Here is a 26,040-nt window from a genome sequence, read left to right on the forward strand (position 1 = left end):
GATCTGTTAAGGGCAAAGTCTTATCTAACATGCAAAGTTTGGGGCAGATTGGACATTGTATGTCTGAGTTACAGCAACTTCCTTTTTCATGGCGAAACATCGACATTTGTCAGGCCACCATGGACACGCCCTTTAACGAAACCTCAAGTCCTTCGCAATTTAACATCGCAAAGGGCTTTAGATTACACTGACCAAGTTTGGTGTTCATCTGAATAAATCTCTAGGAGGAGTTCGTTAAAGTACAACCCCTGAAAATGGCAAAAACAACACCAATTCTGCAGGGAAAATTCAAAATAATCGACTTCCTGTTGGGATTAGGATTTCGTACCAAGAGACTTTTTTGTAGGTATTGGTGTGTTACATGTGTGTACCAATTTTTGTACATGTACGTGATACATAGATCTAGGCGCACTCCGTTGAAAGTGTATAGGTGGCGCTATCGAGCAATTTTGCCACACCCGATGGAATATTGGCCTTCAGATCTGTTCAGGCCAGGACTTTTATCAAACATGTGAAGTTTGGGGAAGATCGGACATTTTATAGCTGAGTTATAACATCTTTTATTCCCATGGCGAGACTTTGAATTTTGTCACAGCGCCATGGACACGCCCCTTAACGAAAACTCAAGATCTTCACAACTTAACATCGCACAGGCCTTTAGATTAGACTGACCACAAAAAAGACATTGATGTCATAAAATTTCTAGGAGTAGTTAGTCGCAGTGTAAAATATGTCACTTCCTGTTGCCAATAGGTGGCGCTATGACTATAACTGAATATGGGCATGTCAATCTGTTCAGGTTAGGAGTCTCATCAAACATGTGAAGTTTGGGGCATATTGGACATTGTATGTCTGAGTTATAGCAACTTCATTTTTCATGGCGAATCATCGAAATTCGCCAGGCCGCCACGGACGCGCCCTTTAACGAAAACTCAAAATCTTCGCAATTTAACATCGCAAAGGCCTTTAGATTAGGCATACCAACTTTGATGTTGATCTGAATTAATCTCTAGGAGGAGTTCGTTAAAATACAACGCATGGAAATGACAAAAATGACACAAACTTTGCTCATAAAATTAAAAATAACCGACTTCCTGTTGGGTTTCGGATTTTGCTCCAAGAGACTTTTTTGTAGGTATTGGACAGATACATGTGTATACCAATTTTCATACATGTACGTGAAACGTAGCTCGAGGCGCACACAGTTGAACGTGTATAGGTGGCGCTGTCGAGCCATTTTGCCACACCCACTTCTGAAACCCATATCAGACGTAAATTTTCGCCAGTTCTGAGCTGTGTGCAAAGTTTCATGACTTTTCGAGCATGTTTAGGCTCTCAAAAATGCGATTCATCTTAGAGAAGAATAATAATAATAATTAAAGCTGCAAGCAGCGATGAACGGGCCCTCGCACCCGGTGAACGGTGAAATAGGTGAACGGTGAGAAATATGCATTTAAACTCATAAATATAAGTAGAGTATATCAATGTTTATTCCATATATGTTCCAATCTTCCTGTTGCCAGCAGGTGGCGCTATCATTATAATGGAATATTGTCCTTCAGATGTGTTCAGGGCTGCACTCTTATCGAACATGTGAAGTTTGGGGAAGATCAAACATTTTATGCCTGAGTTACAACAACTTCTCTCGCTGTGGCGAGACATCAAATTTTGTCATTTTTGCCATGGACACGCTCTTTAACAAAAACTCAAGATTGCCACAATTTAAAATTACACAGGCCTTTAGATTAGACTGACCACAAAAATACATTAATGTCAAAAAATCTCTAGGAGTAGTTTGTCTCAGCGTAAAATATGTCACTTCCTGTCGCCAGCAGGTGGCGCTATGACTATAATTGAATATGGGCATGTAGATCTGTTAAGGGCAGAAGTCTTATCTAACATGCAAAGTTTGGGGCAGATTGGACATTGTATGTCTGAGTTACAGCAACTTCCTTTTTCATGGCGAAACATCGAAATTTGTCAGGCCGCCATGGACACTCCCTTTAACGAAATCTCAAGATCTTCCCAATTTAACATCGCAAAGGCCTTTAGATTTAACTGACCAAGTTTGATGCTGATCTGAATAAATCTCTAGGAGGAGTTCGTTAAAGTACAACCCCTGAAAATGCCAAAAACAACACCAATTTTGCAGAGAACATTCTAAATAACGGACTTCCTGTTTGGATTCGGATTTCGTACCAAGAGACTTTTTCGTAGATATTGGTGTGTTACATGTGTGTACCGATTTTTGTACATGTACGTGAAACATAGCTTGAGGCGCACTCCATTGAAAATGTATATGCACTCAGTTGAAAGTGTATAGGTGGCGCTATCGAGCCATTTTGCCACACCCAATGGAATATTGGCCTTCAAATCTGTTCAGGCCAGGACCCTTATCACACATGTGAAGTTTGGGCAAGATCGGACATTTTATGCCTGAGTTATAACATCTTTTATTCCCTTGGCAACACATCAAACTTCGTCACGGCGCCATGGACACGCCTTTTAACGAAAACTCAAGATCTTCACAACTAAACATCACACAGGTCTTTAGATTAGACTAACCACAAAAATAACATTGATGTCATAAAATTTCTAGGAGTAGTTTGTCGCAGTGTAAAATATTTCACTTCCTGTTGCCAATAGGTGGCGCTATGACTATAACTGAATATTGGCATGTAGATCTGTTCAGGTCAAGAGTGTTATCCAACATTTGAAGTTTGGGGCAGATTGGACATTGTATGTCTGAGTTACAGCAACTTCCTTTTTCATGGCGAAACATCGAAATTTGTCAGGTCACCATGGACACGCCCTTTAACGAAACCTCAAGTCCTTCGCAATTTAACATCACAAATGGCTTTAGATTACACTGACCAAGTTTGGTGTTGATCTGAATAAATCTCTAGGAGGATTTCGTTAAAGTACAACCCCTGAAAATGGCAAAAACAACACCAATTTTGCAGGGAATATTCAAAATAACCGACTTCCTGTTGGGATTAGGATTTCGTACCAAGAGACTTTTTTGTAGGTATTGGTGTGTTACATGTGTGTACCGATTTTTGTACATGTACTTGAAATGGAGCTCGAGGTGCGCTATGTTGAAAGTGTATAGGTGGCGCTATCGAGCCATTTTGCCACACCCGATGGAATATTGGCCTATAGATGTGTTCAGGCCAGGACTCTTATCACACATGTGAAGTTTGGGGAAGATCGGACATTTTATGCTTGAGTTATAACATATTTTATTCCCTTGGCGAGACATCGAACTTCGTCATGGCGCCATGGACACGCCTTTTAACGAAAACTCAAGATCTTCACAATTTAACATCACACAGGCCTTTAGATTAGACTGACCACAAAAAAGACATTGATGTCATAAAATTTCTAGGAGTAGTTAGTCGCAGTGTAAAATATGTCACTTCCTGTTGCCTATAGGTGGCGCTATGACTATAACTGAATATGGGCATGTCAATCTGTTCAAGTCAGGAGTCTTATTAAACATGTGAAGTTTTGGACACATTGGACATTGTATGTCTGAGTTATAGCAACTTCATTTTTCATGGCGAATCATCGAAATTCGCCAGGCCGCCACGGACACGCCCTTTAACGAAAACTCAAAATCTTCGCAATTTAACATCGCAAAGGCCTTTAGATTAGGCATACCAACTTTGGTGTTGATCTGAATTAATCTCTAGGAGGAGTTCGTTAAAATACAACGCATGGCAATGAAAAAAATGACACAAAATTTGCTCATGAAATTAAAAATAACCGATTTCCTGTTGGGTTTCGGATTTTGCTCCAAGAGACTTTTTTGTAGGTATTGGAGAGATACATGTGTATACCAATTTTCATACATGTACATGAAACGTAGCTCGAGGCGCACACCGTTGAACGTGTATAGGTGGCGCTGTCGAGCCATTTTGCCACACCCACTTCTGAAACCCATATCAGACGTAAATGTTCGCCAGTTCTGAGGTGTGTGCAAAGTTTCATGACTTTTCGAGCATGTTTAGTCTCTCAAAAATGCGATTCCTCTTAGAGAAGAATAATAATAATAATTAAAGCTGCAAGCAGCGATGAACGGGCCCTCGCACCCGGGCTCACCGGCAGCGAGTGGCTCTAGTAAATAGGTGAACGGTGAGAAATATGCGTTTAAACTCATAAATATAAGTAGAATATATCAATGTTTATTCCATATATGTGCAAATCTTCCTGTTGCCAGCAGGTGGCGCTATCATTATAATGGAATATTGGCCTTCAGATGTTTTCAGGGCTGCACTCTTATCGAACATGTGAAGTTTGGGGAAGATCAAACATTTTATGCCTGAGTTACAACAACTTCTCTTGCTGTGGCGAGACATCAAATTTGGTCATTTTTGCCATGGACACACTCTTTAACAAAAACTCAAGATTGCCACAATTTAACATTACACAGGCCTTTAGATTAGACTGACCACAAAAATACATTAATGTCAAAAAATCTCTAGGAGTAGTTTGTCTCAGCGTAAAATATGTCACTTCCTGTTGCCAGCAGGTGGCGCTATGACTATAATTGAATATGGGCATGTAGATCTGTTAAGGGCAGAAGTCTTATCTAACATGCAAAGTTTGGGGCAGATTGGACATTGTATGTCTGAGTTACAGCAACTTCCTTTTTCATGGCGAAACATCGAAATTTGTCAGGCCGCCATGGACACTCCCTTTAACGAAACCTCAAGATCTTCCCACTTTAACTTCGCAAAGGCCTTTAGATTTAACTGACCAAGTTTGATGTTGATCTGAATAAATCTCTAGGAGGAGTTCGTTAAAGTACAACCCCTGAAAATGCCCAAAACAACACCAATTTTGCAGAGAAAAATCTAAATAACTGACTTCCTGTTTAGATTCGGATTTTGTACCAAGAGACTTTTTCGTAGATATTGGTGTGTTACATGTGTGTACCGATTTTTGTACATGTACGTGAAACATAGCTTGAGGCGCACTCCGTTAAAAGGGTATATGCACTCTGTTGAAAATGTTTAGGTGGCGCTATCGAGCCATTTTGCCACACCCGATGGAATATTGGCCTTCAGATCTGTTCAGGCCAGGACCTTTATCACACATGTGAAGTTTGGGCAAGATCGGACATTTTATGCCTGAGTTATAACATATTTTATTCCCATGGCGACACATCAAACTTCGTCACGGCGCCATGGACACGCCTTTTAACAAAAACTCAAGATCTTCACAACTAAACATCACACAGGTCTTTAGATTAGACTGACCACAAAAATAACATTGATGTCATAAAATTTCTAGGAGTAGTTTGTCGCAGTGTAAAATATTTCACTTCCTGTTGCCAATAGGTGGCGCTATGACTATAACTGAATATTGGCATGTAGATCTGTTCAGGTCAAGAGTCTTATCCAACATGTGAAGTTTGGGGCAGATTGGACATTGTATGTCTGAGTTACAGCAACTTCCTTTTTCATGGCGAAACATCGAAATTTGTCAGGCCGCCATGGACACGCCCTTTAACGAAACCTCAAGTCCTTCGCAATTTAACATAGCAAATGGCTTTAGATTAGACTGACCAAGTTTGGTGTTCATCCGAATAAATCTGTAGGAGGAGTTCGTTAAAGTACAACCCCTGAAAATGGCAAAAACAACGCCAATTTTGCAGGGAAATTTCAAAATAACCGACTTCCTGTTGGGATTAGGATTTCGTACCAAGAGACTTTTTTGTAGGTATTGGTGTGTTACATGTGTGTACCGATTTTTGTACATGTACTTGAAACGGAGCTCGAGGCGCGCTATGTTGAATGTGTATAGGTGGCGCTATGGAGCCATTTTGCCACACCCGATGGAATATTGGCCTACAGATGTGTTCAGGCCAGGACCCTTATCACACATGTGAAGTTTGGGCAAGATCGGACATTTTATGCCTGAGTTATAACATCTTTTATTCCCATGGCGACACATCAAACTTCGTCACGGCGCCATGGACACGCCTTTCAACGAAAACTCAAGATCTTCACAACTAAACATCACACAGGTCTTTAGATTAGATTGACCACAAAAATAACATTGATGTCATAAAATTTCTAGGAGTAGTTAGTCGCAGTGTAAAATATGTCACTTCCTGTTGCCTATAGGTGGCGCTATGACTATAACTGAATATGGGCATGTCAAACTGTTCAGGTCAGGAGTCTTATTAAACATGTGAAGTTTTGGACACATTGGACATTGTATGTCTGAGTTATAGCAACTTCATTTTTCATGGCGAATCATCGAAATTCGCCAGGCCGCCACGGACACGCCCTTTAACGAAAACTCAAAATCTTCGCAATTTAACATCGCAAAGGCCTTTAGATTAGGCATACCAACTTTGGTGTTGATCTGAATTAATCTCTAGGAGGAGTTCGTTAAAATACAACGCATGGAAATGACAAAAATGACACAAAATTTGCTCATAAAATTAAAAATAACCGACTTCCTGTTGGGTTTTGGATTTTGCTCCAAGAGACTTTTTTGTAGGTATTGGAGAGTTACATGTGTGTACCGATTTTCATACATGTACGTGAAACATTGCTCGAGGCGCACACCGTTGAACGTGTATAGGTGGCGCTGTCGAGCCATTTTGCCACACCCACTTCTGAAACCCATATCAGATGTACATTTTCGCCGGTTCTGAGGTGTGTGCAAAGTTTCATGACTTTTTGAGTATGTTTAGGCCCTCAAAAATGCGATTCATCCTGGAGAAGAAGAATAATAATAATAATAATAATAATAATAATAATAAACGGAGCAATTCCAAGAGGGTCCTCACACCATTGGTGCTCGGGCCCTAATAATAATAATAATAATAATAATAATAATAATAAACGGAGCAGTTCCAAGAGGGTCCTCACACCATCGGTGCTCGGGCCCTAATAATAATAATAATAATAATAATAATAATAAACGGAGCAATTCCAAGAGGGTCCTCACACCATCGGTGCTGGGGCCCTAATAATTAAAGCTGCAAGCAGCGATGAACGGGCCCTCGCACCCGGGCTCACCGTCAGCGAGTTGATTTAGTAAAAAGATGAACGGTGAGAAATATGCATTTCATGTCATAAACATAATTGCAATATGTCAAAGTCATTAATATGTGCCAATCTTCATGTTGCCAGCAGGTGGCGCTATCATTATAATGGAATATTGGCCTTCAGATGTGTTCAGGCCAGGACTCTTATCAATCATGTGAGGTTTGGGGAAGATTGAACATTTAATACCTGAGTTACAACAACTTCTCTTGCTGTGGCGAGACATAAAATTTTGTCACAGCGCCATGGACACGCCCTTAAACAAAAATTCAAGATCTCCACAATTTAACATTGCAAAGACCTTTAGATTAGACTGACCAAAATAAAATGTTGATGTCATTAAATTTCTAGGAGTAGTTTGTTACAACGTAAAACATGTCACTTCCTGTTGCCAGCAGGTGGCGCTATGGCTATAATTGAATATGGGCATGTAGATCTGTTAAGGGCAGAAGTCTTATCTAACATGCAAAGTTTGGGGCAGATTGGACATTGTATGTCTGAGTTACAGCAACTTCCTTTTTCATGGCGAAACATCGAAATTTGTCAGGCCGCCATGGACACTCCCTTTAACGAAACCTCAAGATCTTCGCAATTTAACATCGCAAAGGCCTTTAGATTTAACTGACCAAGTTTGGTGTTGATCTGAATAAATCTCTAGGAGGACTTCGTTAAAGTACAACCCCTGAAAATGGCAAAAAAAAACCCACTAATTTTGCAGAGAAAATTCTAAATAACAGACTTCCAGTTGGGGGATTCTGATTTCATACCAAGAAACTTTTTTGTAGGTACTGGTGTGTTTTACATGTGTGTACCGATTTTTGTATATGTACGTGAAACATAGCTTGAGGCGCACTCCGTTGAATGTGTATATGCACTCAGTTGAAAGTGTATAGGTGGCGCTATAGAGCCATTTTGCCACACCCAATGGAATATTGGCTTTCAGATCTGTTCAGGCCAGGACCCTTATCACACATGTGAAGTTTGGGGAAGATCGGACATTTTATGCCTGAGTTATAACATCTTTTATTCCCATGGCGAGACTTTGAATTTTGTCACGGCGCCATGGACACGCCCCTTAACGAAAACTCAAGATCTTCACAATTTAACATTGCACATGCCTTTGAACAGATCTGAAGGCCAATATTCCATCGGGTGTGGCAAAATGGCTCGATAGCGCCACCTATACACTTTCAACGGAGTGCGCCTCGAGCTATGTTTCACGTACATGTACAAAAATTGGTACAAACCAATACCTACAAAAAAGTATCTTGGTACGAAATCCTAATCCCAACAGGAAGTCGGTTATTTTGAATTTTCCCTGCAAAATTGGTGTTGTTTTTGCCATTTTCAGGGGTAGTACTTTAATGAACTCCTCCTAGAGAATTATTCAGATGAACACCAAACTTGGTCAGTGTAATCTAAAGCCCTTTGCGATGTTAAATTGCAAAGGACTTGAGGTTTCGTTAAAGGGCGTGTCCATGGCGGACTGACAAATTTCGATGTTTCGCCATGAAAAAGGAAGTTGCTGTAACTCAGACATACGATGTCCAATCTGCCCCAAACTTCACATGTTGGATAAGACTTCTGACCATAAAAAAGACATTGATGTCAAAAAATTTCTAGGAGTAGTCTGTCGAAGTGTAAAATATGTCACTTCCTGTTGCCTATAGGTGGCGCTATGACTATAACTGAATATGGGCATGTAAATATGTTCAGGTCAGGAGTCTTATTAAACATGTGAAGTTTTGGGCACATTGGACATTGTATGTCTGAGTTATAGCAACTTCATTTTTCATGGCGAATCATCGAAATTCGCCAGGCCGCCACGGACACGCCCTTCGATGAAAACTCAAGATCTTCGCATGTTTAAGCCCTCAAAAATGCGATTTATTTTGGAGAAGAAGAAGAACCGGAATAATAATAATAAACAGAGCAGATACAATAGGGTCCTCACACCATCGGTGCTCGGGCCCTAATAATAATAAACGGAACAGAAACAAGAGGGTCCTCGCACCATCGGTGCTCGGGCCCTAAAAAAAGATATTGTTTTATGCTAACATGCAATCAAGGTCTTCGGATACTAGATTCATTTAGGCTATTTAACATGCACTGTGACATTTTACCGTTTCAACTTATAAACTCCTTGAGATTTTAAAGTCAGTTTAATATTGAAATTCAAGTTAAATCTAGTATAAAAAAGGTTTTAATTGCTTAGTTCTATGAATGAATATGTTAGCATGACTTTTTCATCATATTTTTTACGAGCTGTATTTGTTTTCCGAAACCAAGCACCCACTTTTTTCTTTTTTATATCTATTATTTACTCACATATCTCCTAGAACTGAGGATTTTATATATATAGATACACACATTTTTTTTTTTGAGCAAGGGTTCACTGTCAGGCCATCCTTAAAAATATTCTTGTTTGCCGTAACCCGACCGACCCTGTCAATTTAGCACCGACTCAAATTTTTATTTTTTTTTGCTTTTAGTCCGACCGACTTGCCGATTGTAAATTTGCGTTAAGACAGACCAATTATTTTTTTACTCTTCAAACAACTAATATGAACGCAATAAATATACTATTAATTATATTTAAGTAAGTATTGTAAATATATTAATTGCCTTGGTCTACATACAAATGAAGGCTATCTTCTTTAATTAAAAAAAAACCCTTGACGTCATCTGTGTTTACACGGATGTCACACTGTGGCCTGTGCATTCGCTTCGTCTCATACTCTCACTCACTGTCAGAGTCAACGGTTCGCGCTTGGTAATGATGGCTGCGGCTGCAGTAAACTAAATGTTCGCGGTCACTGTTCAAAGTCATACGGGTTCGGGCACCATAATACATCTAAAAATATTTATTAAAACAGCTCGACACCGCTTTAACTTGGCACGAAGTTCTGGAAAAACTGTGCCCAGATCTTTTCCCATCCCTTCTCCTCTCTAGTCTAAAACCGTGACCATGTCGACTGTCACTTTATGTTCGAAAATCTTTTGCACGAATCAAGCACGAATCAACCAACACAAGTTTCGAAAACGAAAATAAGAAAATGATTTTAACGACCTTTTCTCGGAGCGCGTCCAGGTTTTTTTTTCTTTTTTTTTTTTTGAACAGGCGTCACACAGCAACTGCAGCTTCAGACAAACACGCAAAACAGCAAATAATACTTCTGCACAATGTTTCTCTTTTTACAACAGAAATGTGAATTCAGCCGGTATTCAGTCTCATACAGTTTCGGGCTTGAATCGCCTAGGGCTGTCAAAATAGCTGAAAAAACTAAATTCGGATTTTTTACTTAAATATGATCAAAATTTGAATTGTATTCAAATTTTAAATGCATAATTTCAGTTAGGGTGAAGAAAAGCTTTTTGCTTCTCTTCTGAGGCTCATGATAGCGCATCGAGCAAAATATTACTGCATGTTTATTCAAAGCATTAGAATACATGACTGTGAAAAAAACATAATATTTAATTAAATATAAAATGTTTATGAACCAATTATTATTAATTAAGTTGCTTAAAGAACTATAAACAAAACAGCATCATGTATGCATGCATTGTTAAATAAATAAAAAGGGCGGAAAACCAGTAACACAGGATACATTTTTTCATTTAAAAATATGAGATGGGCGAAATATGCGTTCTGTGTGAACGGCTCGGTTTCAGTTTTGATGTAAACAAGATCTTCTCCACATTGATTTTTTTATTTATTTTTTTTAAGTGGCTTCAACTGGATAGGCTAACATAACCTTATAATGCAATGACACGTGTATTGTCATTGCATCTCGTGCGCGTACAGGAGGTGAAAGATGAGAAAGCAGATATTGTGCGTGTCGAGCTCGTCCGCCTTTGAAAGTTGTGTAGACACAGCTGTGTGCGCGGCCAGATGGAATGGAACACGTTCCGGGGCTCAAGGCAGCTTCCTTAATGCACACCTAAAATTCATATGCGTATTCGAATGTGGATTTTTATTTTAAATTCGACAAATATTCGAAAAAATATTTTTTGATGGCCTAAGAAAATCGCCTATGCGATTTTTTGTTGTTGTTGAAATTTAATCGTAAACACAGCCATGTTGAAGCCTGCAGTAAATGCTTTGCATTATGGCAGTCCACTCTGCTTATTGTTTTTCGAAAATGTTGCACTCCTGTTTGTCATTTTGCACGTAACTTCACGCCAATAAATCATCAGAAATATTGGTCTTTACTAGGGGTGTAACGATACGCGTATTCGTATTGAACCGTTCGGTACGAGGCTTTCGGTTCGGTACGCGGCACGCATTATGGACCGAACGGTTCGTTGGACTAATTAATTACATTTGGAAAAAAAAAAAAATTGTGAAATATAATGATATGCGTTCAACAAGGTAGCCCAATAACCCAAACGACGTAACAGGCAACGCCCCTGACACCCCCGAAGAAGAAAAAAACATCAACTTATATGTTTATGTTAGGCTACTCAGTCAGGCGCTCGCTCACTCAGTACGCGCTGAAGGCTTGTTGCAAAATGGCCAATGCGTTTAACAGACCAGAAATAGAAGATCCTCCAATAACCAACAGGTCTGGGGTCTCATTTATAAAACTATGCGTAGGATCTTTACTAAAAGTTTACGTGCGCCCAAAAGCCAAAAATGGCGTACGCCAAAAAATATTCCGATTTATAAAACCGTGCATACGCACACCTGTAAGCAATGTTCCCTTTATAAATCACAGATCACCCGCAGATGTGCGTACGTGAACCAGCCTCATATCCCGCCCTGTACACGCCCATTTTTAACCATAAATAGTCAATGCAAATCACCTCATGATTGCTGATCAGCATGTAAATGAGAGTGGAATCCCATATATACCTGGAAAACTGGCATGCGACCCGCCAATTAATTAATCCAAGAAAGTGAAAACGTGCATTTCTGTTAGCCTAATTTTAATAATGGCGACAGGTGAGAAAAGAGGAAAAAAACGTAATTTCTCAGATACTGAGATTGAAACACTTGTAGGGGAGGTGGAGGCTCGGAAAACTGTGTTATTTGGTGGCCACAGCAGTGGGGTCACTAATAAAAAGAAGCAGTGCGAGTGGCAACATTAATAGAATGCACATGCTTTCTATTAACATAAGCAAATTCATTTTCAGATGGTGCCCTTATAGCAACATGAGTGCAGTCAATTGCGCCGATTACATTTGGGAAACCAGACATTGCTGCAAATTGCGTTTTAATTTCGGCCTGTTCTCGCACAGTGTAGGGGAACCTGATGTATCGACTAACCATATTAAGTATACCATTTAAAACGACAGATATTATGGCACTCAGGGACGGCTGTGATATACCAGACCTATAGGGTGAGATGATAGATTCCAATAGAATTATTTCATATACAAAAAGGTCTTAGAGACAAATTTGAGGATTACTTATAGTTTTTTTATATTATTAATTTACCTGTCTGCCAATTCCCGCTGGAAACAGCCGGTTGCCAAGAACCCCAGAGTGGTGAGGACTTGTATTTGGACTGGGATGGCATGGTTCCGGCGTGTTGCCCTCTCTAATACTGGACCCAATTCAGCACATAGATCCAAGAGCACAGCTCTAGGGAATCTAAATCGGCTTATTAGCCAGTCATCATCATGGGCCAGGAAATCATCATGGTCCCTGAAAACTCGTTCTCTCCTTATTCTGCCATTAGCGTAATCCTCCAACAGTGCCAGGAGTGCCATCATGAAGCATTACATACCCGGGTCACCGGAGAATTTATATGTTTCTAGCAAATAGACTGATCGTTAACACCTTGACAAAATCACTTAATTAATTTGTGGGCGAAAATTTAAGACGAAAATGTTATAGTGAACACATGCTTCTTGACGGTTTTGTAATGAACACCGTAATAGTTAGGACCGATGATGAGTAGCGATTGTGCTTCATGACTGTATTTGCAGACTTTGACATTTTATGATATAGGCTATGTACATTAAGGAAAATATTTCCTTTTTACACTGTGTTCTGCAGTTCTCTAATAAAAGGGTATTTCATGCTATTCTGTAGGCTATCACATGTATCGCGCCATGTCCTCCTGTGCTCCCGTTGTGGACAATGTGACTGTAAGGCAGCGCTGATTATTATTTTATTTTACTTTTAATACATTTTGAATTACGTTTGGATTTTACTAGATGTATATAGCCTAAAACAATCGGCACAAATAACACTGTTGGATTTAATCTTCATGATAATGTGGATATAACGTATGAAATGGAGTGAAAATTAAATGTCATTCATTCTTATAATCGTTCTTCTCACATTTATTTTCTACAATCTAACTTTAGTTCACGACCTCACCATCGGTGTCGCCAATTCCCTTTGTCTCCAGAATGTGCGTACGCACGGCTCAAAGTTTGCTTAAAGGTGCGCACATTCTCCCGTCAAGTTTGTTTTTTATAGATCACAACCTTTGCGTGGGAACTGGCGTACGTACGTTTCCAGCCCCGTTTTGTGCGTACGCACGCTTTATAAATGAGGCCCCTGGTGTTTGGGTGCACTTTGGATTCCCTGTAAGCTATAATGGTGATGGCAAGAGAGTGGTGGATAAAAAAAACAACGATATGTCGCATCTAGGGTACACCAGCGGGAATACAAAAAAAAAAAAAAACACCAGGGAATACGTTACTTGAAACATGTCAACTCATTTACGCCGACATCACCTTAGTGTGGGGGAAAAAAATCTGGGGAAAAAAAGGAGAAACATACACGGAACAAACTATCCCCGCACCATTTAGACAGACATTTCCAACGGATTCAAACAGGGCAAAATCACCATGGCGATTGGTAGGCTACATTTACATTATAGCCGCGGATATGAGACCTTACTATTTACCATTCATTCTATCATCACCATTATAGCTTACAGGGAATCCAAAGTGCACCCAAACACCAGACCTGTTGGTTATTGGAGGATCTTCTATTTCTGGTCTGTTAAACGCATTAGCCATTTTGCAACGAGCCTTCAGCGCGTACTGAGTGAGCGAGCGCCTTACTCTGTAGTGGAAAACGTAGGTTTTAAGAACATGCTTAATGTAATTGAGCCCCGTTACAATACTCCTTCACGAGCCCATTTCAGACAGACCGTAATTCCTGCTTTGTTCCAAAAAACATAAGCCCTATAGAGAACCAATTGAGTAAAAACACACTCAATATAAAGAGTTATAGAGTTCCATATAAAAAGTTACATCTTTGTATTTGTTCAGAACTACTACAATAATATAACATTTTCATTTTTTTCTTATAAGGAGCTGTTTTAATTTTATACAGTATGCTGCTAAGAAAACACCATAGAAGATGGGTAAAGAATAGCTCCATCATTGTTCAATGTAAAAAAAAAAAAACATACTTTGTTAGTTTTAATAAATAAAACATTTTTTAAAAATCAAGGAAATTTATCTGCCAATTTTTTCTTTTTGCTGTACCGAACCGTGACACCAGTGTATCGTATCGATACACTGTACCTCATTTTTTTTCTCACCTGAAATTCATGCATTAAACGTGTTTTTGACAAAGATTTAAATTTGTTTGTGGTCTATATAGCCTGCATCAAAATGAGGTTTGCAATGATGCGCCCGAAGGCACGGGTTGAAGACCCAGTCAGTGACGTCACGATATGCTAATTTGTTTAAATTCATACCGACATCATCACCATCACAAAAATTTACTTTTTTTTTTTACATTGAAACTTGAAAAAAAAATATAGACCGACCTACCGACCCTTTTTTTAAAAAAAATTACTGTTACTGCAAACCAAAATATTTTTAAGGATGGCCTCAGGGGAGTCACAATTAGGGATGGGTATCGTTAAGGTTTTGTAACGGTCTTACTACTCTTACCGATACTGCTTAACGGTCCGGTACTTTAACGGTATTCTTATCGGTACATTGTGTTGTGTTACTTTGTGTTGTGTTCGGCAGTCGAAAACTTTGCATTTCTCTGTCTGCACATAATGCACTTTTGAAAGATGCTTTGACAGATTGCTTGTGTTTCCGCCCTTACATGCAAAAATTTTGTTGCACTTATGACAACCAGCGTTGTCTGCATCAACTCTAGTGAAGTATAACCACACTTTGGAACGTTTAACTGTGTCCCCATCGTCCTTCTTTGTATTAAGGGGAGTTTTCGTACTGTAAGAGGCCGTTCACATATCGCGTCTAAAACGTGTGGAAAACGGTAGGCACGCCGCTTTTTTCCAGGAGCGTCCGCACCGCATCGAGTTCAAAACATTTCAACTTTTCAGAATGCCGCAAGCGCACCGCGGGTCATGTGACAAGAACTAACCAATCAGCTTCATCCTTTAATATATTTAGTAGCAGAGCTACTGCAAGAGATTTTTAGTGCTACAAATTAATTTATCCTTTGCTGAAATTTCCGCGTCTTCATGGAGAGAGCACGTCATGGTTGCTTAGCAACGGCAGTCGCCTCAGGGGCGCAACTGCCTGAGCGCTTTGGAAAGAAGGAGAAAGCGTTTTAGGTGCTATGTGAACGATATGTGAACGGACCCAAAGACGAGCTCGTCGCATCATGTGCGCATCGCGACCGCATGCCTACATTTGAAATAACGAACTTGAGCGCGCAAAAGACGCGATATGTGAACGGCCCCTTATTGCGTGTGTGTTCGCCGCGCTCGTTCTTGTTGTGGGTGTGTGTGACTGACAGACAGCCTCCGCGGCGCGCATGAGAGATCTCGTAGATCTCACAGACAAACATCTTAATAATATCGCAAATTAGAAAATGTGCACGATAACATTATTAAGCAAATATCTTCGCCATCGTCACTCTTTATTATTAAGCGGGAGTTTTCGTACTGTTGTGCATGTGTGTGCGCCGCGCTCGTTGTGGTGTGTGTGTGACTGACAGACAGCCTCCGCGGCGCGCATGAGAGATCTCGCAGATCTCACAGGCAAACGTCTTAATATCGCACATTAGAAATGTTTAGTGAGATAAAATGTGCACGATAATATTATTAAGCAAAAATACATAGTACATAAATTTTTTCCCTCCAGTACCGAAAGCAGAACCGATAGCGTGAGATCTTACTGATACTACGGTCTTTCATAATTTAGCCCCGGGCCAGTTTAATACCGGGTTTCTGTACCCATCCCTAGTCACAATATAAATACATCATTATTAGAGTTTATTTTTTTTATTCTTTATTTATAATGTTTATTTTTGTAGAAAATAAGTGTTCAGACAAAATTCTGCCTGAAAGAATGAAAAGACCGAGCTGAAGGCGGAGCGATTCGACCAATCAGATGAAAGCAGCGTTTCAGCACCGCCCACAAGTACGAATGAAATATTGAAGCCATAAACCGATTTTGTAAACCCCAGACGACAAAATGAGAAATCGAGCCAAAAACTCATTTTCCATTTGTTAAACTAAATGGAAAAACGAATAAACGAGCCATTTTTCCATTTCTTGTTATTGAAATCATGTTCTCTCACTTGAATCCTCGAGTCTTTTCGGTTTCAGTTTTTTTTAATTGAAAATGGATTTTGAATGGACGGAAGATACCCTGATTGTGTACGGTCAATCAGGGTATCTTCCGTCCATTCCAAATCCAATGGCTTTCTCAAGCCCAACAAAGAAGACTAAGAAGAGAAACATCATTCAATTTAGTATGTAATAAAACTAATATTACTAATTTATTTCATAAATTTAACTATATTAATGTCCACAATTAATTATGTCACACACACCTACCTATTTCCTTTAGACTTAAAAGAGGAGAGTGGTAAATGTTACAGATATATTATCATGGAACTGTTCATTCTATTGCCCCGTTTCTACCGCAGGAACTTTACCCAGTAACTAGGGACTTTGGCCTGGTACTCGGTGTGTTTCCACCACAGGAACCAGGAACTAAATAAAGTTTCAGGTAAAAAAATGCCCCTCAGAAAGTCCCTGCTGGCGAGGTAGTACTTTCTCAAAGTTCCGGAACTTTAGGGGGCGGGGCTTGGGCGCTAAACATCCTGATTGGTTGAGTTCACGCAGCATTGATTGAGTTCAACCACCCTTTATTCTGATCATTTTCAAAATATTACTGTTATTGTGTCATGAAATTAATTTTAAAAGTATTTCAGGTGAGAATGTAGTTGTTTAAAAAGACAGCGAGAGCTCAGTCCTCATTGCGTCGTCGCGGACATCACACTTCCGAGTCAAATGCGATAAGTCTGAATTACTGAGGATGCCAAACAAAATCAGCGTACTATAGTATTGAGAAACGCGCGCAGACCTATGTCACCAGTCTATTTGCCTAATCTTCCAGGTACTTTACACCGCGAAATGCAGAAAGCAACAGGTCTGGGGGGAAAAAAGTTCCTGGTACAAATGTTCTGGGTAATTTCGGTGGAAACGATTGTCCCACAGTATTGTCCCACTGATAAATACAGTGCAAATTGTTCTGTCCAATTAGATGAAAGTGTAGTCAAAATAAAAATCAATAATATGCCGCGATACTATTGATTTTTATTTTGACTTCACTTTCATCTAATTGGACAGAACAATTTGCACTGTATTTATCAGTGGGACAATATTCAAACAATACTATAACCTAGAAATAATTTCAAAAGGGGTCACTTGCAAGTCGCAGCAGCATAAATTATGTGCCCAGCCTATCTGTTTCAAATATTATGCTAATTAACAGGGAGCGGTGGTTTCAGACATTACAGTGCCGCACTCGTACTGACTCTTATTCTGCCTGAAAGAATGAAAAGACCGAGCTGAAGGCGGAGCGATTCGACCAATCAGATGAAAGGAGCATTTCAGCTCCACCCACAAGTGCGAATTAAATATTGAAGCCTATTTGTAAACCCCAAATGACAAAATGAGATAGAGCCAAAAACTAATTTTCCGTTTGTTAACCCTCTAGAGTTGATTAGCACGTATACGCGTTTTGAGTCATTTTCTCCTGATAACCCCGAAAAGAACTTAAATGACACTTTCAGTTTTAATCGTACAGATAAGAGCAATACATCAATCGAATCTGTAAAGGGCCTACTTTTTTTTGTATACAGACATAATAACAACAAAACTTTGTGCACTTATAAAATAAAGATAACAAACAAGGTGTGCTGTCTGCAGCCTTTGTCTGCGCTGATCTTCATTTACAAACACGTCATTAAAATGAAATGTAGCTCCGTTAATACTCAACGAAGGGACATGAGAGAGATATCTAAAGAAAGCTTGACATGTCTGCTTTTAAACTAAACAAGTGCCGCCGAAAACAAATATTCTGTGATAAAGTAATCCATATGAAAACAACGCGATGTCTGTCCGTCTCTCTTCATTATCTTCAAATGAGACCACGCCCACACGCTGAACGCTCTATTCAGATTCAAACTGAAGCACGCAGTTTGAATACGCCCACACAGAAGAAAAAGCAGCGAGACTGTTCTTCAAGTTCTTTTTATTTTACTGTTTGCTTCGCGATGAGAAGAATAAGACATAATTCACCCCAAAAAGATGTGATGTGGTTGAGGATTTGAGATTGGGATTTCCTCAGAAAAAAAAGAATGAAGCACTTTATCCAGCAGAGATCATAAACATGATTAAGTCTCTTTTTATTGATTTATATACTTGTACTAGTTTTCAAATAATGTGTAAACATTTTACTAGTTAGACTTTTTCCAAAGACTTTCTCCAAACTATAATTCCTGACTAAATGTATAATCAAGTGAAATATTATGAAGTTTCAATAACAATATACAATACTATACAATTCAAAAGCTTGATGTAAATCATATAAATTTAACAAATAAAGATAACTTTAAGAAATGTAACAAACAATATTTTCTTTCAATTTATCCCCCCTAAAAAACCTGAAAAATATTCTCAGCTCTTTTCAACATTAATAATAATAATAATAATAATTTTTTTTGTAGAAAATAAGATTGTTAAAAGGATTTCTGAAGGATTGTGTGACTGGAGTAATGATGCAAAAACATTAATTTGAAATTCAGCTTTGATTGTTCCTAATAAACTGTTTAACTGCTCCCCCAAGTGGATATTAAATTATGTTGTGGGATAATTAAATATATTCTAAATAAACTACAAACATAAAATTATATAGATTTATTTTGTTCTCACATTCTTTCTTGTAACTCTTTCCCTCTCAGTGACAAATCTGAGGCTCATTATGCAGCTCATTCTGCAGGCCTTTGTCTTCTCAGGTGTAAATCACAATGATATTCATGATAGTTGACGCCTACTCGCATATGACTTTTACCAACAAAAAGTGTCTTAAATTTAAATCAATATATTGTTTTATGTGAGTGAGTAAACAAGATGATTTTCACATAATTTAGAAAGAAAAATTCCAGGCTACAAGCTCCAGTTCTCAAAAGTCCCGGGAACCAATGTTCTTTATGTGTTTTTTTGTGCATTTTGCATTTTTAGTTTTTCACTAACCACACATAATATTTTTTTTCTCAAAAATACAATCATGTACATGCATGCATTTCACATATTATTATAGACCAGTTTGTGCTGATTACAGTGATATGAGACTTTATCCTTTTACATATTTATAAGAAACTGAAAAAAGCACAAATGTCAGGGCATGACAAAACTTCTCCAGGCCCCAAAAATACCCTTAGACTCCAGAGGGTTAAACTAAATGGAATAACGAATAAACGAGCCATTTTTCCATTTCTCGTTATTGAATTCATGTTCTCTCACTTGAATCCTCTCGAGTCTTTCGTTTTCAGTTTTTTTTAATTGAAAACGGATTTGGAATGGACGGAAGATACCCTGATTACGGTCCATTTATCTTTCGTCATTTGATTTTCTGCTTAAAAAGAAATGAAGAGAAATGAGAAAATGTTTAAGAAACAGAAAACTAAAATGTAGCTGGATTTTTCGTATTTTTGTTTATGGGTAAAAAATTTGATTATGCTTTAATATTTGTTTGAATGTGTGGGCGGTGCTGAAACGCCCCCCCCCCCTTCATCCCTTCATCCCTTCTATACTGCACCGACAATATATAAATAGGTTTGTTTTTGTTTTTATTGGCAAAACAGAAATTACTTTATTTAATGACATTTGCATTTTACTGTAGGCCTATATGATCTACAACGACATGAAATATGCTGATTTTTAGCCTACTAATTTTATTCTATGTCTATTTAAGAAAAACCTCACAGGTAGCCTAACATGTTTTAACAGCCTAACGGAGTATAGCAAGTGCGTTTGTGTGTTCCCGTCATTTCAGTGACAAATGTTTTATAAACAAGCCCAGGTCGACACTGGACTTGCACATCATTTGCTATTAAAACATGGAGTGGTCAGTGATAAAATACCACATTCATGTAAGTACAACAGCATCAGATTTCTGTCTTTTGTTGGAAATCAGCACATAAGTGAATATATGTTAAAAGAAACAACACAAAACATCAGTATTATAGCTCCACCCATGGCACGCCTCCAGGAGCTCTGCTTTTTTCCGGAGAGAATCGGAAAGCTGTATTTTTCTTTTATAAATATGATAAAACTAAAGACTTTTTGGAAATATGAAGGATGCAGTACTACTCTATAGGTACTCAAGACTAGCATGAGATTAGGTGAAACTGTGTATGTTATGTACCCTTTAAATAAAAATAAATAAATAAATAAAATGATAGGAAGATACCCTGATTGTATACATACCAAACAATACTTGTTTGTCTTACTTTTTTCATTTTTCTCATTATTTTAGTTTCAATATTTTATAGAAAATCTTGTAATAATAGGTTTATTTTATCAACAAATAACCCCATGCATCCTAGGAGATACAACTTGTTAAATTAAAACATTCAAGCAATATTTTAAATAAAATAACCTTTTAGGAACACTATTTCTATGCTGATGCCATTCTAGGGATTAAATCCACACACTCACCACTAAGATTAATATTCTGAGCTCTGGCCAGTACGACTCAGATTCCACTTGTTCAGCAAGACTGTCTTTCCCATCCAATTGTTCCCCCAATTTCCACTGGACAAAGCCACCGTACAAACTCCTGCATGCACTGCCAGAGCCCTGTCGCGCCACTGCAGACAATTGCTCGCTCTCCACACCGAACAACTGTGACAGAGTATACACTAAAACAAACCAAATTTTAACATTATGATCATTAGGAGAACAGGATGTCATACTAGTACAAGTACCATGGCAATCAAAATTATTCAACCTCCAGAAACTGTAATAATTTACAAATGTTAGTTTTTCTTAAGATCTTTTTTTTTTCTTTGTAGCATCTACAACCATTTAGTGCCATGTTAAAATTGATCATGTCAATATATAACTTAATATTTTTTAATTACAGGATCTTTTAAAAAGAAAAAAAAAAGAAAAGAAATGGTGGGGGGAGTGATTGACCAGTGCTCTCTTCCACTCTCAATACCATGAATGAGTTGAGACCCAAACAAGGCACGGAACCCCTAACTGCTCCCCGAGTGCCGCAGCACATATCCACCCAGTGTTCTGGGTGTGTGTTCACAGTGTGTGTGTGTGTGTGTGTGTGTTCACTACTCACTGCTTTGTGTGTGCGCACTTAGATTGGTTAAATGCAGAGCACAAATTCCAAGTAGGTGACACCATACTTGGCTACACATCATGTCACTTTTAAAACACAAATTTAAGCCATTGGAAATTCTATAACAAAACTTAATTAGCTTGAGCTGTTACACATACATACATTTAACCCATGAATGTGCTAAAGTTGAGGAAAACCTTTGAGTGTGCTGGAAGAATGTTTTATGGAGTGATGCAACCAAACCGGAACTTTTTGGACTATATAAAGGACATCATAGATTCTTTGAAATACCAGGCCATTTTGGCAAAGACCGAAATACATTTAGTGTATAGTCTGAAGCTGATAATCTTTCCAGCCAGTCAACCATCCTAAAGTTTATATGCAAATCTACTGTTTGGTTCAGTACGTTTGGTTCGGGGATCAGTCATATAAAGTTTATATGTGGTTTGTTCAGTCTCCAGATTTAAATCTAATTAAAAATATTTATTTTATTTTATTAATTATTACATTTGATTAATTTGAAGAAAGCAGTTGCAACATGAAAACCATAGATCAATGATCAGGAAGCTTGAGGAACAAGCCAAGATTCCAGTAGAAATGTGCCTGAAGCTTGTAAGCACTTAAAGGTAAGATTTATTGGAGGTTACTGAATGAAAGATTATTTACAAATTTTAGCTTTTAAGGATTGAAAACATTAATAATTAGAAATTAATCAAATAAGTAATAATTAGAAATTATTTGATTTCTCATCAATTTTAAGTTTTCAGAATCACTTAAATGTGTATTAAAAAACTTTTTATAATAGTTTACTAATTATGGGGTTAGAATTATTGCATATTTCCAGATAAACAGATTTTGAGCCACAAATAAATGTAACCAAATTCACAAATAAAAAGAATGAGACCACATACAGTTTCACAAAAATGAATTAAATTTATGATTAGACAAGCAACCCTGTACCTTTGAAAGCATTTCAATAACGTTCCAACTGCTTATTTGTTTTTTTAAAACCATTCACCGATATTTAAATTAAATTAAATTCAAAATCAGTTTATTTGTTTTATGTTCTACTTATGTCTTTTGAGTATTGTAAATGTAAACAATAATGCCAATAAAGCTTTGATTCTTTATTAATGTATTTCTGTAGGCCTAACTGACTTTACCGTATGGGAATTTACCATATTAGGCTATAATATTTCTATGGCTAGTTCTAAACATAGTGGAATGACAATACAGAATGTTAAACAAGTAAAGAGATAAGTAAAATTAAAGTAGAATCTCATTTTGTTGTTAAATTTATTTATCATTTTTTAAGCAAATCTCATTTTGTTTGTTACATTTTTTTTTTATCATTTTTGAAAACGTCTATATATTTATGGAACTCATTTGTGAATCTCTTTACATTTATTTGTGCCTCAAATATATATTTATCTGGAATTACGCAACAGTTTCAACCCCATAACTGATACCTTGGTTGAACCATTTGCATAAAGTTATCTTAACGGCTGCAAAACGTCTTGCAAGTTGAGAGGGTTGAACAATTTTGATTGAAACTGTATATGCAATTTGTTTACACTCACCAAGACAGGCATATCCTGATGCAGAGGATGCCAGGCCAGCAGCAGTAGGAAAATTATTCACAGAGCAAATATGGACCTTATGAGAAACACTGCTGACATCAGAAGTGGAATCACCACTATTTCGTCTCTTGCGAGAAACCCTTCGAACTGGTGAATATAAATAAGATTGACATCACAATGATAGCTCCTGACATAAAGTTTAACTTATTGTAATGTTCTGAAAGCCAAGGACATACTTTCCTGCAGACATGACTGCAACCTGGAATTGCTGATATCCTCTTCTTTGCCATTCAACCAGATGCGGTCTTGTTGGAAATTTCTGCTGCATGCAATTGTGGTGGTTGTTTTGAGCTGAGAAAGAGAGTTATAGTATATAATGGTTCCCTCACTGTTTGAGCTAAATTTGGAGCGCTTTAAATGAATTGAGGTACAGTGACAGATGCTGACAGGGTTTATGGGTACTATCATTCACCTGGTCCTGATGCAGTGTTACGCTGAGGGATGAATTGATTGGCAGAATGAGATCTTCATCACGTTTCCCCCCTGATTGAATGTCAATTATAAATAACTCAATAAAACACATGAAAACATAAGCAGAACATGTTAAATGTAATTTCTTATTAATATTCATTGCAAATGTTATTTCGAATCAAATTACTATTTACAGAAAGTGTAGACAGTTTACCGAAAACATATTTGGTCACTTAATTAAACACACTAACAAATGTGTGACCGGCACTGCATTGTATAAAGTGTATTGTTTACATCTTTACTAAAGTGTAAAATAAGTACAATTAAACACTCAAAACTTTCTCAAAACAAAAATAATGATCATCTCACATCATAATAATCACAACTGAATGTTGAAACTACTGTTACTTAACTTTGAGAGATCATATGTTACGTTTAAAGTATGCACACTTACAGTATTTGATGACAGCGATGTTTACCGGTGCCGTGCAGGTGACCATAGAGAGACTTTGCTTGTCGTTTTCTGGCATTTTCATAAATTAATAAAAAAAAATCTACACTCGGATAATTTAACAGAAGTGAATGATTATAAACAAGTAACTTGCACTGGTTACCAGCTTTTGTATAACAGTGTGAAAGCAAATGAAACACAACCTTGGGTTTGGATTGGTTCACGCTAAACAGGAGGATCCGTATTTGACCAATTAGAGAGATCACCGAACAACCCTATATTAAAGTGACCCAATCATTGGCGTCGGACCATGGTCTTACCAGAACTAGAGAATGAGATGACCTTATTATTGGAAGATAACAACCTTCACGGCTACACCATTGGAGAAAACTTAACGGACAACTTTGATCATGTGTGCGTTTCTAACATGGATGCTTCCTCGTTTCCTAGCCTTGCCTTTTCTTCCGTCCTCCTCCTGCCCGTAACCCGGAAATTCATCGAAACTATCATATTAAAGGACATCTCAAATTGTTTTTTTTTCTTCTTCATAGTAATGCATTAAAAAGTATAAATATATATTAATATATAAGATAAAATATTATTAATAACTCCACGTCTTTGTTGCGTCTCTTTGTAGAAACGTTCCAACTAAAGTGAACAACTGAACCCTTCCAGAAGTCCGTTAGCCAAGGGAACATGCAATGTAATGTCTTCTCATGCGATGGTCACTTCCAGGAAGTGATTTCCGTTTGTGATCATGTGATCTTCAGATATTTGATCTTGCGATGCTTTTTAATGCAAAGTTGGGGTTGATTTCGATTAAACATACAAACGTAAGTAGAATAGACGAATTATATTTGTCTTTTTTAAATGTAATATAACATTGTTTTCGTCACTGATATAAATAGTGTAAGCAAGTTTAGTTTGAAAAAGTGTAATAGTAAATAAGACACAATTAGACAATATTCGAATAAAATAACAATAATAATGAGAAGAAATAATCATTTGCAACAACCAATAAAGTGTTGAATTCTGCACGCACAAGCAGCGTTGTCAGGGTAAAGTTTGGGAGTTCCAAAGCCCTGCACCCTTCAAAGAACACACTTAAAGGGCTCTGCCATTCGAAGGGAGTAGGGCATAGGGATGCTCACTTCCGTTTAGAATTCGCCCTACTTACCGTCATAGCTTACCGTCGGTCTCACGCACTGATCTATATATATGATATATGTTCTATTATAGATCAGTGGTCTCACGCATGTCCACCATGCTTGTAGTTCTATTTATTAGTGTTTGTAGTCCTGAACCGAATCCTCGTCCAAAGCGAATGGGTTGTGGCAATATTTACTTTATTTTACTAAATATAGTTTACTTTTATGTGCAGCCGCATAGTTAACACTCTTTAAGTAAATACAATAAAATAAAAAAATCCTGAAAAAAGCAGCTGCATCTTGTCACTTTTACTTTGTCATACTTAATAAAATATGATTAACAAATGTCATTCATCGACATAACCATTAATTAATACTCTATTTTATAATAATAACAACGATAATGAACACGCGTACTCCTCCATCGCAGAGCCATTGAGAAAAAAAACAATATATATATAGCCCTTACAATTATACATATAGCTTTTGTCTCAAAGTTATCACCCCAGGCACGAATGAGTGCAAATTTGGAAATGATTTTATTCAACAGTTAAATTAATAAGTTAAATTATTATTTTATTATTATATAAAATTTTGAGTAGGCTATCATTTCAATTTAATAAATAGTTGGCGATAGTTTCACGAAAATAGAAATTTTATTTACATTTACTCAACCCAATGTTGTTTCAAACCTTATGCCTTTATTGCGTTTGAGGAAGATATTTTGAAGAATGCTGATAACCAAACTGTTTTAGTCTGTAAATATATGACGATTC

General features: G+C 37.7%; 1 protein-coding gene across 5 annotated transcripts in view; it reads right to left on the reverse strand.

Moving 5' to 3' along the window:
* Positions 1-24,589, reverse strand: part of mvda (mevalonate (diphospho) decarboxylase a) — a 72,903-nt gene extending 48,314 nt beyond the window's left edge. For 2 of the 5 annotated variants that reach the window (XM_059564790.1, XM_059564791.1), the window contains exons 1-5: positions 24,120-24,312; positions 23,667-23,737; positions 23,431-23,545; positions 23,195-23,341; positions 20,978-21,180 (exon numbers count right to left, since the gene is read on the reverse strand). In XM_059564790.1, the coding sequence (XP_059420773.1) occupies positions 20,978-21,180; positions 23,195-23,341; positions 23,431-23,545; positions 23,667-23,737; positions 24,120-24,201 (618 nt within the window). In that variant the 5' untranslated portion in view covers positions 24,202-24,312. The other 3 variants (XM_059564788.1, XM_059564789.1, XM_059564787.1) reach the window with 3 other exon arrangements.
* Between the last annotated feature and the right edge of the window lie 1,451 nt (positions 24,590-26,040).

Source organism: Carassius carassius, chromosome 13 (assembly GCF_963082965.1).
Source record: "Carassius carassius chromosome 13, fCarCar2.1, whole genome shotgun sequence".
NCBI lineage: Eukaryota > Metazoa > Chordata > Actinopteri > Cypriniformes > Cyprinidae > Carassius > Carassius carassius.